Source organism: Brassica rapa, chromosome A03 (assembly GCF_000309985.2).
Source record: "Brassica rapa cultivar Chiifu-401-42 chromosome A03, CAAS_Brap_v3.01, whole genome shotgun sequence".
In the NCBI taxonomy this organism is placed as follows: Eukaryota; Viridiplantae; Streptophyta; class Magnoliopsida; order Brassicales; family Brassicaceae; genus Brassica; species Brassica rapa.
Window position 1 is genome coordinate 6,319,094 of NC_024797.2, and position 17,267 is coordinate 6,336,360.

The 17,267-nt window shown below is 33.3% G+C and overlaps 3 protein-coding genes and 1 pseudogene across 3 annotated transcripts; 1 reads left to right on the plus strand and 3 right to left on the minus strand.

The window, feature by feature from the left end:
* Positions 1–608: 608 nt before the first annotated feature.
* LOC117132565 (cytochrome b5-like) lies at positions 609–4,398 on the minus strand. The gene is made up of 3 exons (XM_033287234.1): positions 3,283–4,398; positions 3,093–3,159; positions 609–3,008 (listed from the first exon to the last, which is right to left on the minus strand). Exons 1-3 carry the CDS (start codon positions 3,364–3,366, stop codon positions 2,755–2,757), a joined length of 405 nt encoding a protein of 134 aa, XP_033143125.1. The 5' UTR covers positions 3,367–4,398; the 3' UTR covers positions 609–2,754.
* A 5,118-nt stretch (positions 4,399–9,516) lies between these two features.
* Positions 9,517–14,292, minus strand: LOC117132566 (cytochrome b5-like). The gene is made up of 3 exons (XM_033287235.1): positions 12,189–14,292; positions 11,999–12,065; positions 9,517–11,914 (listed from the first exon to the last, which is right to left on the minus strand). The coding sequence occupies exons 1-3, from the start codon at positions 12,270–12,272 to the stop codon at positions 11,661–11,663; spliced, it is 405 nt and encodes a 134-aa protein (XP_033143126.1). The 5' UTR covers positions 12,273–14,292; the 3' UTR covers positions 9,517–11,660.
* On the minus strand, positions 13,913–14,956 carry LOC103857073 (annotated as a pseudogene).
* Positions 14,957–16,608: 1,652 nt separating this feature from the next.
* On the plus strand, positions 16,609–17,249 carry LOC117132393 (uncharacterized AAA domain-containing protein C24B10.10c-like). Its single transcript, XM_033286272.1, has 2 exons — positions 16,609–16,815; positions 16,890–17,249. Exons 1-2 carry the CDS (start codon positions 16,609–16,611, stop codon positions 17,247–17,249), a joined length of 567 nt encoding a protein of 188 aa, XP_033142163.1.
* Positions 17,250–17,267: the final 18 nt, after the last annotated feature.

A 17,267-nucleotide genomic window follows, 5' to 3' on the forward strand; every position in this document is an offset into this window, starting at 1 on the left:
TAACCAAATTAGTATATATTCTTCAAAATTGTTCGATTATATGAAATTTTAATTTATTTACTTCATATTATCCATTATATTGATGATTAATTAAAAATATCACAATAATTATTTTTATACATTTTCAAAATTAAATTAGTAGACCAAATTAGAGTGTAGACTACAAAACAAGTCTATAAAGTAGACTTCGTAGGAAGTCTATATATATGTAGACTTCTTTTATTACGTGTAGACTTCCAAAGGATAGAAACGTAAAATATATTTATGTTTTTTGTTTGGTCATAAGGGTGAAATAGTACTTTCACTACTCCTTTAGGTTGGTTTTGCATTTGACTGAAAGTGGGGTACACTTTTACATTTGACTTGAATATTTGGGTTGGTTTTAGCAAATGTCCCACTTTTAAAATATATTAAAGTCAGGAAATAATGCATTTGTGCTATAATCGTACAATGCGATATGTCGAATTTTGTACATTCGGAAGAAAATAATTGTTCCAGAGACGTATGATCCTAACGAGTAAAGGAAATGTTTAACAAAAAGTAACATGATTGACGGCCAAACGCGTTAAAATCAATTTTTTTTTCAACAAAAAAGACCATCAATTAAATAATTAAAAAGTGTACACATTTCTTTATAAAATAAAGTTCAAATAATATGGCATTCCCATTACAAAATTGAAATTCCATATTCCTCGTAAGAGATGAGAATCATTATTCATTGTATTCAATTACTCTATTCTTTTTCATCATCATCACTAACTAAAACCGAAAATTAAGCAAACCAAACCAATTTCAGAAGAAAAGTCAAATCAATACCAATCGCATGTCAAACCAAACCAACAAATCCAATTACATATCTTCAGAAACATCGCAGATGGTTATTGTGGTGGTGGTTGTGTCCGTTACCGTGACTGTGACGGCGATGAGTCTCCTGGTCGATAATTTCCTGAACATGCTTAAACTCATCGACACGGCAAGGAATCGTAATCGGACCTGCGTGTTTGAATCCGTACTCTTCTTCAGCTTCATTCAAGAGACTAGCAAACAAAGGATGGCTCAAGAACATCAACGGAACCACGAATCTGTGAAACCCTTCTTCATCTCCTTCGCGTCCCACCATGATCGCGACACAGCCTTTTGGAACATGGTTATGATGATGGAGTATGTGGAGATGCGGAACATGAAAATGAAAATTGAACACCATCTGCTTGCTCATGTTAGAAGAAACCACTAGAAAAGGGCCAAGGATCGACGGCAGAAGAAATAATGAGAAGGAATATAGAGAGTGATGAGTCGGTGAGAGATCTGGGGATGTTGCTCATGACAGTCTATGCATATATGTTTATGAGGGATAAAAGGTAGGGAGGATTTTTAGAGAGAGAGATATAAGGGTATATATATTATTACACACTGGTTTAGGGTTTTGCTTAACGCGCACACCGCTAAGCCTTTTTCTCCTGTTTAATTTTGTTTTATGCGTCTGTTTTATTGATTGATGAGCTGGAATTGACGTGGTAAAAATTACTGTGCTGGAAAAGTTTTACCAAATTACTTTTCTTTTTTTTTTTTTTTTTTTGGGTCAAATTTCGATCTAGATGAAAACATGGCCCCAGGAACTTTATACATCAAAGCGTTGTAATATACACGTCAGCATAACCTGGGATGTCATGTCGCTAGCGCGTCAGCACAAATGACAAAAATGTGTGTTTGTCGCCTTCTCTCAGGTGCCATTATTGGCGCCGATACATCATATCTCCAACAACTAGAAGACACATGTTGCTTACTTAGTTTGTGGGATACTTTTTGGTTTGCTTCTTATCCGGTTCATCTTAATATCTTATCATACTATTTGGTTTAGAAAAAATTCGAACCAGAGTTGGTTCAATAGATATTGGTTCGAAAATTGCAAATAATATATCACGGTTGAATTTCGTGGTATTGCAGTGATAATTTTTATCAAGCCAAAATTTGAGACCGGTCACGTCCACTCGGTTTAGTTTGGTTTAGTTTCAGAATAAATCTTTTTAACGAAGGGAATAGGAAGCCTCCAAAGTTTTCCGACCGACCATCATGTCGAAACGATATGACAGATGACTACAAGCGTTGGATGACCAAGAAAGTTGGAATCATGTGCTCAGTTTTATATTTCTTAATACACGGCAGAGAAGGCAGAACTAAGTCTAAACGCAATTCAAAAATCAAGTGTCGTTAGATTGAACGATTATATAAATGACTAGTTTAGTCTTCATTAGGATTTTGACGTTTTGAATCGAATCTATTGAAAATCAAACACATCTAACTTAGCCGATATTCAATACAGAAATAAACGAAATGTACGTTTAAAATACGAATTGAATGTTCCTACTAATACCTGAAAATGCTTTGTTTATTGATAGTAACGGTTATTGACATTTGGCAAAAAAAAATATATGCAAAAACGTTGACATTTAATTTAATAAGGTTGATGATGTCAAAAAAGAAGAAGAGAAGAATTATAAGGTCTGTTATGTCTGAGTTTTCTTTGACGTATATATTTTTGCATGTTTATTGTAGTACTAATGAAAAGAACAAGACATCACAATCAGCAATGACAACAAACCAGATGATGATAAACTATGACAAGACCAGCAACACATTGATTATTTATTCGTAGTAGTTTCAATAAGAATCGCCCACCCTTTAAGGGGACAGATGAAGTTTAGGCGAAAACAAAAGTAAAGATAACTCAGAAAGAGTTATGCAAAGCCTTTGCTTCTACTCTTTCTTGGTATATTGACGGACAAAGAGAGCGAGACCCAAGATCAAGATTGGAAGAAGGAACTGAAGAATCTTGATGATGAATCGTGGTGTCTTGTCTTGGTTGAAAGTGGGTTGCACCGGTGCAACGTATGTCCTTGCAGCTGGAACAGTAGTAGACGAGTCGATCCCACCAATGTAGTACTCCTTCATAAGTTCTCTTGCGTCCTCGCTGTGACCAACGTCTTCAAAGTCAATAGTAGCATCTTTCCCTGTCAACAAACACCATAACAGAGCAGAAAGTCATGGAACAGATTCAACTGAATAAGAGAAAAGTTTGAAGACTTGTTCAAAACCTGCTACGGCAAACAAGACATCATCGCCTCCAGGATGAACATCCATGAATGGGGTCACATCATACACCTAAACTCAAAAGTAAAAGAACCATATACATGAACGGACACTGGATCAGCTTCAAGAACTCAACTATGAGCAGTAGACAAGAAACCATGATTTCTCAGACAAAAGAGACAAGATGTAACTAACTTTGCCCGAGATAATAAGCCAACAATCATCGCGTTTGTTGTGCTGTGAAACTTCATCGAAAGTAAAGACCTTGTCTGAAGCCATTTCTCCTTTGGGATCTTTCCACCGCTTTGCTTTCAGATACAGAAGCTCTCCAAAGACTCGAGTGGAAACGGGGTTCCTCACGACCAACTACTTAAATTGTGTACACCAAGACTAAACTACCCTTAAATTTTTTGCTTGACCAAGGGTAGTTTTGGTCAAGATGTTCTTTGACTTTTAGACAGATCGAGTTGTGATTTGAGCAAATCGTTTATTTTATGGCCCATGCCGTACCGACAAGTTAGCTTCCCAATGAGACATGTGGTTTCAGTTTGATGTTTCCAGTACAATTTTATAAGACCAGATAATAAAATCTTTGACATAACATGCATGTTCATTAAACCTTACGTTTTCCACGATATTGCTAATAATCATTTGATTATTTTTAAAGAATACTTTCAAATATCAGTAAAATAATATTTTTTCTGATTCTCCAGTCCTTCTAGAAGCAATTGACGAGGTATACGTACCTTAGGAGTTCCATCCTCAAGAAACACAGGTGTTGTAACTTGGTGAAGGTCTCTTAGTCTTATCCATTTTTGCGGCCCATGGATACTCGTTTATTTGCTCCACAGAGTTTTTGAACAGAGAGGGGCTATACAGCAGGAGCAACATTCCCTTTGAGAGATGGAGATTTCAAAGTGCTTGAAGATGCAATCAGATGTTGACGTTGAGAAGAGTGGGATGCCGACAATGATGGCCACTGAGATTCTGATGCTAGTTCTGACAAGAGATTCCTTGTTGTTTGCATAATGATGGCCACTGAGATTCTGATAGCTACAAAGTTTGCAGCTTACACACGGTAATTATATAGAGATATATGGGGTCAGATATATGGGTATTATACAATAGTTATGTATTAAAGTTGTAAATATGCATTAAATTTCTCTATCTTAATTCTTGTTGTTCTTTACAAAACCACCCATATTTTCAAGTCAAATCCAAAACCAACCCTTTTTTTTTTGTCCATACTATTCATCAATAAAATTTCCATACTATCCTTATGTTTTTGAATTATTCACAAAATTGCCATTTTTATTTATTTTTTTATTAATTTCGAAATTAACAAAAAATCAAATACACCCTAACCATTTCTTCTTATTTACAAAAATGCCATCATCATCAATTTTTCCAACCACCATGAACCACCATTTTTGAGCTCTAAAGCTCTAGAATTCAATTTTCAACCACTTTTTTTTCTCATTATAACCCAAAAAACTTCATTTTCTCTCATCTCCTCTACATTTCCATCTAAAAAACTCTCATAACTATCATTTTCATAATCACAAACTTCATATTTTCGAGTTTCTTCATTAGTGAATCGTTAAAGATGCTTCTTTTTGCTCATATTTGGAGTTTGGACGGTTGAAAAGGTTGGAAACAAGCTTTACACATGAAAAATGTAACTATTTACATGGTTTTCGTTCTTTTTCAGATCTGTGTCGCGACGGTAGACTGTTTTGTATGTCTACGCCTCCGTGGAGACTTACGATGCAGTCTATTTGTCAACGCACGGGTTAGTTTTGCAATTGAGCAGACAAATTTTTTTTCTAACGCAGACTTCCCCAGTAGTCTCCGTCTTTACCTTTGACAACAAAAATAAAACTTTCGGTAGACTTACTAAGACGTCTACCTAAAAGAGGTTAGTTTTTCATTTGACCGAACTTTTGACTTTTCAAAATAGACTTCAACGGAAGTCTACAAAATGTAGACTGCCAACAAAGTCTATAAAAGGTCAGTTTTGCATTTGACCAAAACTTTGACTTCGTGGAATATGTTAGTTTTGTGTTTGACCAAAAAGTTTAAAAAGCAATCAAAAATTTATTAAATTGTAGACTTCATATGCAGTCTTCTTATCTTAAAAAAAAATGTAGACTGCGTATAAAGTCTACTTTTTTATTTTGGTCAAATGCAAAACCAACCCGTCGGATTTGAGAGTAGACTTCACAAGAAGTCTACACACCCGTAGACGTTCATTTTAATCTACTGATTTGAAGTCAAACTTGGTCAATTGCAAAACTAACCTCTTTCAAAAAAATTCAAACATGTAGACTACATATGAAGTCTAGTTCTGAAAGTCAAATCTTGGATGAATTCTGGTCAATTGCAAAAAGTAACCTTTTTAAATTGTAGACTGAAATGAAAGTCTACATGTACAAAATTACAACTTTTATTCAACTATAGAAAGCAACCCGTAAAATGGTCAATTGCAAAAACCAACCCAAAGAGTAGACCTATTTGACAGTCTACGTCTGTAAACTGAAAAGAACGTCAACATCTTCAGAGACTAAATATTAAGTCTTCATAGAAAAATCTATAAAAATGTGAATTTGTGTATTATTCATTAAATTTTTTCTAGTTTTTTTGTTTGACAGTGTGTGTTAGTTAATCCTAATGGGTTTGAGTGATTTTGAAAATAATTTTTTTTTTATAATTATGAAGGTATAATTCATTTGATTTGACAATGTTGTTAGCTAATAATTGTAGACGTATTTCTAAGTCTTCGTTTATAGTTTTGCTAGTAAGGCTGAGCTTGTTTCAAAGCTGAAGTCGGTGACTGTGGAATATAATTTTACATTTTCAGCATATAAGACAACAAAAACTCTGTATGTGGCTAAGTGTCGTGTTCAAGGATGTGGTTGGAAACTTAGAGCGAGTGTGAAGTATGGGCCAAAGACATTTTGGGTGACAAAATATTCGAAAAAGATGAAGAATCGGAAAGGTTGAAGAATGTTCCTTGTGCATGATGGCTGTACACATGGTAAACTTCTTGAAATGACACAAGAAGATTATGATCTGGACAACAAAATTGAGAAGATGGTGCTAACCTATTCCTTACCAAACATCATTTAAAACAAATGACTCCGAATAGGAATATACTCCTCTTATGCCTGTCACGAATAATCGACAAGTACGAACTTGATCGAGTTATCTAAGACACACTTTGTACGCCTTTGTGTATCAAGCCTGCGCCAATACACTAAAAAAATTTGGATTGACTATATGTTAAATAATAAGTGTAGACGTTTTTGTAAATCTACAAATGTAGACTGCAGTTGAAGTCTACGTCGTAAATTCTATTAAAAGTGTATTTGTGTATTATTCATCATATTTTTTCATGATTTATTATTTTACAGTGTATGTTAGTAAAATTTTAATGGTCTTGGATGAATTTCACAATTTAATGTGTTATAATTATACACTTGATACTTATTGCAAATTGTTTTGATTAGTATTATTCTTGAAAATTTTTGGGAAAATTTTGTATAGATTTTCTTCTTCTCACATGTGTGTTAGTTATTATTTTAGCTTATGGTGGTTTTACTTGTTTGGTTGGTTAGATCTTGTGAAAAAATTGATATCTAACAAAAAATTAATAATATCATACAAGTGAAAACAACTAAAAATGAATACAATGTTTATAGATTATGCATTAAAAAATTATTTAAAAATTAATATTTTATTATGAAAGTTATTACAGAGCAATATATTAAAAAGTATTCTTGAGTATGTTTGATTTTTCATAATCTTGATGCTTCAAATAAAGTCTTGGAAAAAGTACCTGCCAAATAAGATAGAGTTATGAGAAAAACATAAGATAAAAAATAAAATCATATTTTAGTAGACTTTTTATTAAGTCTACGTAAAGTTATTGTTTAGTAGACTTTAGTTGAAGTCTACACTAATGGAAAATTTTCATATTTAAAAGTGTGCATTTAGAAAATTTGAAAATATTTTGTTCTGGAAAATATTTCAAAAATGGTTTTTTGTCATCCTTGTAACAAAGCAAAAAGATAATGTATGAATCTATAAATTTAGTTCATTATAAACACAAAATATCTTATAATGAATATATGGAAAGCTTACATTTTTGGGAAGATGATTTGAAAATATTGGAAGAGAATACCTGCAAAATAAAATAAAATTTTAAAAAATAAGATAAAAATTAAAATCATATTTGAGTAAACTTCTAATGAAATTTGCTTAAAATTCAAGGCTAGTAGACTTCATTTGAAGTCTACCAGCCGTAAGTTTTAAGTAGATTTCAAATGAAGTCTACTCTATCAAAAAAAATAGATCTGAAAAATAATACAATAAAAATATGAAATAAGTTTAAATCTAAAAAACTTTTAAAAATATGATTTAATAGACAAAATAGTTATAAATTAAAGACATATTAATATGAATTTTAATATGTAACTTTATTTGAATATAAATACTAGAACACATATTTTAAATCTATAGATGTAAACCTTACATTTCTAGGAGGAGAAGAGAACAACTATGGAAGAAAATACCTGCAAAATAAGATAAAATTATTAAAAAACATAGAAAAAAAATTAAAGTCATATTTTTGTAGACTTCCAATGAAGTCTGCTTAAACTTTATGGTTTAGTAAACTTCATATGAAGTCTGCAAGCTTTAGTAAACTTCTTTAGAAGTCTACACTGTCTGATAATTTTCAGATCTGAAAAAATCTATATATTTTGAAATGTGAAAATAATTTTAAATCTGAAACATAATATAATTTATAAGGTAAACTAGTAGCAAATTAATGTAGAGAGCTTGATCTATAAATTTATTTGAATATAAACATGTAAATACATATTTAAAATCTATTAATCTAAAACTTACATTTTTAGAGGAGATGATGAAATCCATGAGTGATAATACCTACCAAAAAAAGATAATATTGTGAGAAATAAACATAAAATACACATTTAAAATCTATAGATCGAAAACTTACATTTTTTAAAGGAGAAGATGAAAACCATGAATCATAATATCTAAAATGACAAGATAATATTGTGAGAAAGACTTGAGAAAATTTTAGAGAGAAAGAAGATAATGAGAGAGATTTAGAAACAATTGAGAGAATTTTAGAGAGAAGAAAGAAAGTTTTAGAGAGAAGGGAGAGAGTTTTAAGAACTTGTGCAGCCACTTTAGAGAGAGATTGAATAAATTTTGTTTATATAGGGAGACAAAAATGTAACTAGGTTAAAATTTACGATACTGTAGACTTCGTTTGAAGTCTACTAAAATTAAAATTTTGGAGTAGATCTTACTATAACATAGTAGACCTTTTTGGAAGTCTACTATAATAATTTAATTATTGTTGTTTATTCTTTATTATTTTAATAATTTTAATATATGATTTATTAAATTTATTTCTTTATTTTTTAATAGTTATAGTATATGATTTCACTTTTTTATTCTTAAGGAACTTAACTTAGTTTAAATATAATGATTTTTTTGTAAAACAAATTGAAAAATATAGACTGAAAAAGACGTCTTCAGATAAATAGACTTTATTGTAGGTCTACGAAACCCTAAACCACAAATATCAAACCCTAAATGTTTTGCTTGATAATCAAAAAGTCTCATTTATACAAAATATAAACTACTAAACATTAATATGCAGATTTAAGTTAATAAAACAAAAAAAAAACAAAATCTAAAATCTAACCCTATGAAATCAACTACTAAAAGACATAACATGTTAGAACCTTTTGTTTCTAAACTATGAACATAGTCTAGCACATGATAACCAAATTAGTATATATTCTTCAAAATTGTTCGATTATATGAAATTTTAATTTATTTACTTCATATTATCCATTATATTGATGATTAATTAAAAATATCACAATAATTATTTTTATACATTTTCAAAATTAAATTAGTAGACCAAATTAGAGTGTAGACTACAAAACAAGTCTATAAAGTAGACTTCGTAGGAAGTCTATATATATGTAGACTTCTTTTATTACGTGTAGACTTCCAAAGGATAGAAACGTAAAATATATTTATGTTTTTTGTTTGGTCATAAGGGTGAAATAGTACTTTCACTACTCCTTTAGGTTGGTTTTGCATTTGACTGAAAGTGGGGTACACTTTTACATTTGACTTGAATATTTGGGTTGGTTTTAGCAAATGTCCCACTTTTAAAATATATTAAAGTCAGGAAATAATGCATTTGTGCTATAATCGTACAATGCGATATGTCGAATTTTGTACATTCGGAAGAAAATAATTGTTCCAGAGACGTATGATCCTAACGAGTAAAGGAAATGTTTAACAAAAAGTAACATGATTGACGGCCAAACGCGTTAAAATCAATTTTTTTTTCAACAAAAAAGACCATCAATTAAATAATTAAAAAGTGTACACATTTCTTTATAAAATAAAGTTCAAATAATATGGCATTCCCATTACAAAATTGAAATTCCATATTCCTCGTAAGAGATGAGAATCATTATTCATTGTATTCAATTACTCTATTCTTTTTCATCATCATCACTAACTAAAACCGAAAATTAAGCAAACCAAACCAATTTCAGAAGAAAAGTCAAATCAATACCAATCGCATGTCAAACCAAACCAACAAATCCAATTACATATCTTCAGAAACATCGCAGATGGTTATTGTGGTGGTGGTTGTGTCCGTTACCGTGACTGTGACGGCGATGAGTCTCCTGGTCGATAATTTCCTGAACATGCTTAAACTCATCGACACGGCAAGGAATCGTAATCGGACCTGCGTGTTTGAATCCGTACTCTTCTTCAGCTTCATTCAAGAGACTAGCAAACAAAGGATGGCTCAAGAACATCAACGGAACCACGAATCTGTGAAACCCTTCTTCATCTCCTTCGCGTCCCACCATGATCGCGACACAGCCTTTTGGAACATGGTTATGATGATGGAGTATGTGGAGATGCGGAACATGAAAATGAAAATTGAACACCATCTGCTTGCTCATGTTAGAAGAAACCACTAGAAAAGGGCCAAGGATCGACGGCAGAAGAAATAATGAGAAGGAATATAGAGAGTGATGAGTCGGTGAGAGATCTGGGGATGTTGCTCATGACAGTCTATGCATATATGTTTATGAGGGATAAAAGGTAGGGAGGATTTTTAGAGAGAGAGATATAAGGGTATATATATTATTACACACTGGTTTAGGGTTTTGCTTAACGCGCACACCGCTAAGCCTTTTTCTCCTGTTTAATTTTGTTTTATGCGTCTGTTTTATTGATTGATGAGCTGGAATTGACGTGGTAAAAATTACTGTGCTGGAAAAGTTTTACCAAATTACTTTTCTTTTTTTTTTTTTTTTTTGGGTCAAATTTCGATCTAGATGAAAACATGGCCCCAGGAACTTTATACATCAAAGCGTTGTAATATACACGTCAGCATAACCTGGGATGTCATGTCGCTAGCGCGTCAGCACAAATGACAAAAATGTGTGTTTGTCGCCTTCTCTCAGGTGCCATTATTGGCGCCGATACATCATATCTCCAACAACTAGAAGACACATGTTGCTTACTTAGTTTGTGGGATACTTTTTGGTTTGCTTCTTATCCGGTTCATCTTAATATCTTATCATACTATTTGGTTTAGAAAAAATTCGAACCAGAGTTGGTTCAATAGATATTGGTTCGAAAATTGCAAATAATATATCACGGTTGAATTTCGTGGTATTGCAGTGATAATTTTTATCAAGCCAAAATTTGAGACCGGTCACGTCCACTCGGTTTAGTTTGGTTTAGTTTCAGAATAAATCTTTTTAACGAAGGGAATAGGAAGCCTCCAAAGTTTTCCGACCGACCATCATGTCGAAACGATATGACAGATGACTACAAGCGTTGGATGACCAAGAAAGTTGGAATCATGTGCTCAGTTTTATATTTCTTAATACACGGCAGAGAAGGCAGAACTAAGTCTAAACGCAATTCAAAAATCAAGTGTCGTTAGATTGAACGATTATATAAATGACTAGTTTAGTCTTCATTAGGATTTTGACGTTTTGAATCGAATCTATTGAAAATCAAACACATCTAACTTAGCCGATATTCAATACAGAAATAAACGAAATGTACGTTTAAAATACGAATTGAATGTTCCTACTAATACCTGAAAATGCTTTGTTTATTGATAGTAACGGTTATTGACATTTGGCAAAAAAAATATATGCAAAAACGTTGACATTTAATTTAATAAGGTTGATGATGTCAAAAAAGAAGAAGAGAAGAATTATAAGGTCTGTTATGTCTGAGTTTTCTTTGACGTATATATTTTTGCATGTTTATTGTAGTACTAATGAAAAGAACAAGACATCACAATCAGCAATGACAACAAACCAGATGATGATAAACTATGACAAGACCAGCAACACATTGATTATTTATTCGTAGTAGTTTCAATAAGAATCGCCCACCCTTTAAGGGGACAGATGAAGTTTAGGCGAAAACAAAAGTAAAGATAACTCAGAAAGAGTTATGCAAAGCCTTTGCTTCTACTCTTTCTTGGTATATTGACGGACAAAGAGAGCGAGACCCAAGATCAAGATTGGAAGAAGGAACTGAAGAATCTTGATGATGAATCGTGGTGTCTTGTCTTGGTTGAAAGTGGGTTGCACCGGTGCAACGTATGTCCTTGCAGCTGGAACAGTAGTAGACGAGTCGATCCCACCAATGTAGTACTCCTTCATAAGTTCTCTTGCGTCCTCGCTGTGACCAACGTCTTCAAAGTCAATAGTAGCATCTTTCCCTGTCAACAAACACCATAACAGAGCAGAAAGTCATGGAACAGATTCAACTGAATAAGAGAAAAGTTTGAAGACTTGTTCAAAACCTGCTACGGCAAACAAGACATCATCGCCTCCAGGATGAACATCCATGAATGGGGTCACATCATACACCTAAACTCAAAAGTAAAAGAACCATATACATGAACGGACACTGGATCAGCTTCAAGAACTCAACTATGAGCAGTAGACAAGAAACCATGATTTCTCAGACAAAAGAGACAAGATGTAACTAACTTTGCCCGAGATAATAAGCCAACAATCATCGCGTTTGTTGTGCTGTGAAACTTCATCGAAAGTAAAGACCTTGTCTGAAGCCATTTCTCCTTTGGGATCTTTCCACCGCTTTGCTTTCAGATACAGAAGCTCTCCAAAGACTCGAGTGGAAACGGGGTTCCTCACGACCAACTACTTAAATTGTGTACACCAAGACTAAACTACCCTTAAATTTTTTGCTTGACCAAGGGTAGTTTTGGTCAAGATGTTCTTTGACTTTTAGACAGATCGAGTTGTGATTTGAGCAAATCGTTTATTTTATGGCCCATGCCGTACCGACAAGTTAGCTTCCCAATGAGACATGTGGTTTCAGTTTGATGTTTCCAGTACAATTTTATAAGACCAGATAATAAAATCTTTGACATAACATGCATGTTCATTAAACCTTACGTTTTCCACGATATTGCTAATAATCATTTGATTATTTTTAAAGAATACTTTCAAATATCAGTAAAATAATATTTTTTCTGATTCTCCAGTCCTTCTAGAAGCAATTGACGAGGTATACGTACCTTAGGAGTTCCATCCTCAAGAAACACAGGTGTTGTAACTTGGTGAAGGTCTCTTAGTCTTATCCATTTTTGCGGCCCATGGATACTCGTTTATTTGCTCCACAGAGTTTTTGAACAGAGAGGGGCTATACAGCAGGAGCAACATTCCCTTTGAGAGATGGAGATTTCAAAGTGCTTGAAGATGCAATCAGATGTTGACGTTGAGAAGAGTGGGATGCCGACAATGATGGCCACTGAGATTCTGATGCTAGTTCTGACAAGAGATTCCTTGTTGTTTGCATAATGATGGCCACTGAGATTCTGATAGCTACAAAGTTTGCAGCTTACACACGGTAATTATATAGAGATATATGGGGTCAGATATATGGGTATTATACAATAGTTATGTATTAAAGTTGTAAATATGCATTAAATTTCTCTATCTTAATTCTTGTTGTTCTTTACAAAACCACCTTTTGACTACATATAGGAAACCTAGAAATATTAATGCATATTTACAACTTTAGTCCATAACTATTGTATAATACCCATATATCTCTATAGATTAACTTCAGGACAGTTTGTGAATGCATGCACGTCTCTATTAGTTTTAGTTTTGTCTCTCTTCTTATTATACTTCCGGTTTGTTGGAGATCAATGGTAAGTGAACGTTATTATCATGTTTCCGAGCTTCGCTAGACAAGCTTCATATAGACCAGCTCGGGATCAGACAGCTTCATTGGTCAACTGCAAACTTTTAAGGGCCTCTAGTGGCAAACCAGAAGGTTGCTTAGAAAAATCTACTCAAACACGCATTCTCTTGAATGAACACTAGGCCCTTGGAAAGTTGACATACTGGTTCATCTTTCTCAGGAGACAGGAGCTAGTTTGAGCTGTTGGAGTCAGTAAATATGGACCTCAACAGCTTTTCAAGATTCATCATTACCTCAAAACCCAATCGAGGGTTTTCTTAATTATCTGCTCAAAAAAATTCGATGGATATAGTTTAACTATTAATCATCACGTTTAGCTAGTACTAATGAAAAGAAAAAGACATTATCATGCTGAAAAGAATGCAAGAGATACGTCTCAAACATTATCCTGTTGGTAAAAGCACTCTTTTCCTTGACCATCAAAGTTAAGAAAACATCTCAAATCAACACTAAAAAGAAACCAGATGATAAACCACGACGAGACTGACAACACATTTATTATTTATATAAGGTTATAACACAAGAAGTCTAGGACCACAACAACGGTAATATTTAATTTCGCAAATACGGAGAGATGAGAAAGGTATAGGAAGTAAAAAAATCAAAGCAAAGCCTTAACTTCTACTCTTTCTTGGTATATTCACGGACAACAAGAGGGAGAATCAAGATTAGAACAAGGAACTGCAGAATCTTGATAACGAATTCTGGTGTCTTGTCTTGGTTTTAAGTGGCTTGCACAGGTGCGACGTATGTCCTTGTTGCTGGAATAGACGAATCGATCTCACCAATGTAGTACTCCTTCTGTCCTTCATAAGTTCTCTTGCGTCTTCGCTGTGACCAACGTCTTCAAAGTCAAAAGTAGCATCTTTCCCTGTCAACAAACACCACAACAGAGCATACACATTTATGGAACAGATTCTACTGGATCAGAGAAAAGTTTGAAGACTTGTACAAAAACCTGCTGAGGACAAGAAGACTTCATCGCCTCCAGGATGTTCATCCATGAAATGGGTTACATCGTACACCTAAATTCAAAAGTAAAAGAATCACACATACACATGAATGGAAACTAGATAAGCTTCAAGAACTCAACTATGAGTCTATGAGCAGTAGAATGGTTTCTCAGACAAAAGAGAAGACATAAGAGCATCATTAGTGGAGGATGTCTTAAACTAGGTCTCTACATATTATTATATCAATATCTAAAAACAGTTTAATTATATAACTAACATTTATTATGTTAAAAGAAATTCAACTATTTACAAAAAGACTAGTGTAGAAAGACCTCATGTGTAAAATTTCTTCATAAAGAAACATTTCTGATTTTGTCTACATTATCTCTCTCACTTTTTAAATTTGTATTAATTTATTGGGGAAGAAACTATGATGAGAAATTACATCACTTGCGGGTGCTCTAACTAACCTTGCCGGAGATAATAAGCCAACAATCATCGCGTTTGTTGTGCTGTGAAACTTCATCTGAAGAAAAGACCTTCTTGTCTGAAGCCATCTCTCTCTCCTTTGATATCTTTCCGCTTTGAGATTCAGGAGCTCTCACCCTTTAATAGGCTAAACATGGAAGTGAACATGGGGTTCCTCACCTAGTTACCTACCTAATTGTGTTCCGAAAAATACCAAACTGCCCTTAATAATTTGCTTCTGGAAAGATGACCAGGGGTAGTTTTTGGTCAAGATGTGCTTTGACTTTTAGACAAATCGAGTTGTGCTTTGAGCAAATCAAATTGGGATTTGAGCAAATCGAGTTGTGATTTGATCTTTTATTTGATGGCCCATGCTGTAACGACAAGTTAGTTTTTCCCATGAGACATGCGGGTTTCAGTTTGATGTTTCCAGTCTTTATAAGACCGAAAAAAATCTCTGACATAACATGCATGCATGTTCATGAAACCTTATCTTTTTCACGATTTGCAAATACTCATTTGATTATTCTTAAAGAATACTTTCAAATATCAGTAAATAATATTTCATCAAAAAAAAGCATATATAAAAAATATTTCAAATAGTATTCACTATTCATTAAAAAATAAAATGACGATTATATTTCTATTTATGACTAATAACTAATTAAATATTTGAAATTTATTTCTTTTAAATATATAAATAATAAATTATACATAAATATATATATCACGTCTGAATTTAAGATTTAGTGGTCAATTTAGAGATTTTGGTATTTAGAGTATGAATTCAAAATTTAGGATAATTTTGTATCTTTTAATTTTTAATTAATGCTATTTTGAGATTTTCACCATGTATGATATTTTCTGATAAAAATAAACCAGTACTATTGGTGAGATTTGTCCTTCTTTAATTTCAGTTTAACTTTATTCTGATAATACTAAGTTTATTTTCTCAGACTTAAACATAAATGTAAATATGAATTAACATTTTTTGGTAAGATCATTAACATTATTTTTGTTTCAAGTTTAATAAAAAGTTTTGATTTGTATTCAAGTTCGATCGTTTTTTCAGATATTTTGATTCGGATAATTTGGTTGGACTGGTTAGTAGATTAAACTGAAAAATGACTATTAAATTTAACTCTAAACAATAAATTACTGTACATTTTTATTTAGCACAAGTGATTTTTTTCACTGTACTGAATTTTTTGTATTTTTTAGTTATCCGGGCTGTTCGCTCGGCTATCGCACCGACCAACCACTAAACTTAGCGAACATCTTGTGATGAAATCGATGAGGCTAAAATCCCTGCCGTTAAATTGGGCTTTCTGAGGCTTTGAAACTTCCTACCCAAAATACCACGAAAGGCCTGGTAAATTATATTACGACAATACCACCGGGAGCTGTCCGATGTAACTTCGGTCAAAGGTTTTCTTCTTCTTCTCGACCCAGCCACAGGATACGTGACTATGGTTAGATAGATTAGGATATTTTACATTAAGAGTTGCGGTAACTTTCTATTTAATAATAGTTGGTTTTGAAGTTTTACATTTTTGATAATAGTTTAATAGTTTTCCATTTTCAACAAATTTGTATCCCTGTATAACGGGTTTCATATGATTAATAATAAACAAGCTTCCAAGAATTAACATAAAATTAAAAAAAGTAAGCTTATTGGTTCATATCAAGTTATACACTCGTCAAGAATTAAGCCTGATATTCTTCAAAGGGTTTTTGCTTGAGAAAAGAGCTCGTTATGCAGAGATCTTCAAGAAAGAGAGATTCAAGTTTCTTAGAGCAACTGATTCTCTACGTCGCAGGCGCTGCATTGGCTAGCTTGTCTCTATACTTCTGTGCCCGTCACTCCGACCCGAACCGTGAAGCTTCTGATAAGGCCCTCAAGCGTAAGAGAGAACTCGCCAAGCGTCTCGATCGTCCTCTTATCCAGACCAATCAATACGAGGTAATAAGTCTTGTCTTGTCCACTTAAATAAATTCGTTTCTTTACTTTTTTTTTTTTTTTTGTTTAAATGCCAGGATGTAATAGCTGGTGATGTAATAAACTCACGAAAGATAGACGTGGAGTTTGATTCTATTGGAGGGTTAGAGTCAAAGAAGCAGTCTCTGTACGAGCTTGTGATTCTACCGCTGAAAAGACCTGAGCTTTTCGCTTATGGGAAGTTGCTTGGCCCTCAAAAGGGTGTGTTGCTGTATGGTCCTCCTGGAACCGGGAAGACCATGCTTGCTAAAGCTATTGCGAAAGAATCCGGAGCTGTTTTTATAAATGTGAGGGTCTCTAATCTGATGAGCAAGTGGTTTAGTGAGAGAGGCCTTACAGTTTACTTGTCTACAGGTTGGAATGTCGCAAATAATCTTCACCGGCCGTTGTACATTTAGGAGTGCTCTTACGGTGGT

Excerpts from the sequence above, each read along its gene's own strand:
- LOC117132565 (XM_033287234.1), bottom strand. The coding sequence starts at position 3,366 with ATGGCTTCAGACAAGGTCTTTACTTTCGATGAAGTTTCACAGCACAAC. Across the intron at positions 3,160-3,282 it reads GGCTTATTATCTCGGGCAAA|GTGTATGATGTGACCCCATT; the intron begins GTTAGTTACATC and ends TTTTGAGTTTAG. Across the intron at positions 3,009-3,092 it reads TGTCTTGTTTGCCGTAGCAG|GGAAAGATGCTACTATTGAC; the intron begins GTTTTGAACAAG and ends GTTTGTTGACAG.
- LOC117132566 (XM_033287235.1), bottom strand. The coding sequence starts at position 12,272 with ATGGCTTCAGACAAGGTCTTTACTTTCGATGAAGTTTCACAGCACAAC. Across the intron at positions 12,066-12,188 it reads GGCTTATTATCTCGGGCAAA|GTGTATGATGTGACCCCATT; the intron begins GTTAGTTACATC and ends TTTTGAGTTTAG. Across the intron at positions 11,915-11,998 it reads TGTCTTGTTTGCCGTAGCAG|GGAAAGATGCTACTATTGAC; the intron begins GTTTTGAACAAG and ends GTTTGTTGACAG.
- LOC117132393 (XM_033286272.1), top strand. The coding sequence starts at position 16,609 with ATGCAGAGATCTTCAAGAAAGAGAGATTCAAGTTTCTTAGAGCAACTG. Across the intron at positions 16,816-16,889 it reads TCCAGACCAATCAATACGAG|GATGTAATAGCTGGTGATGT; the intron begins GTAATAAGTCTT and ends TTTAAATGCCAG.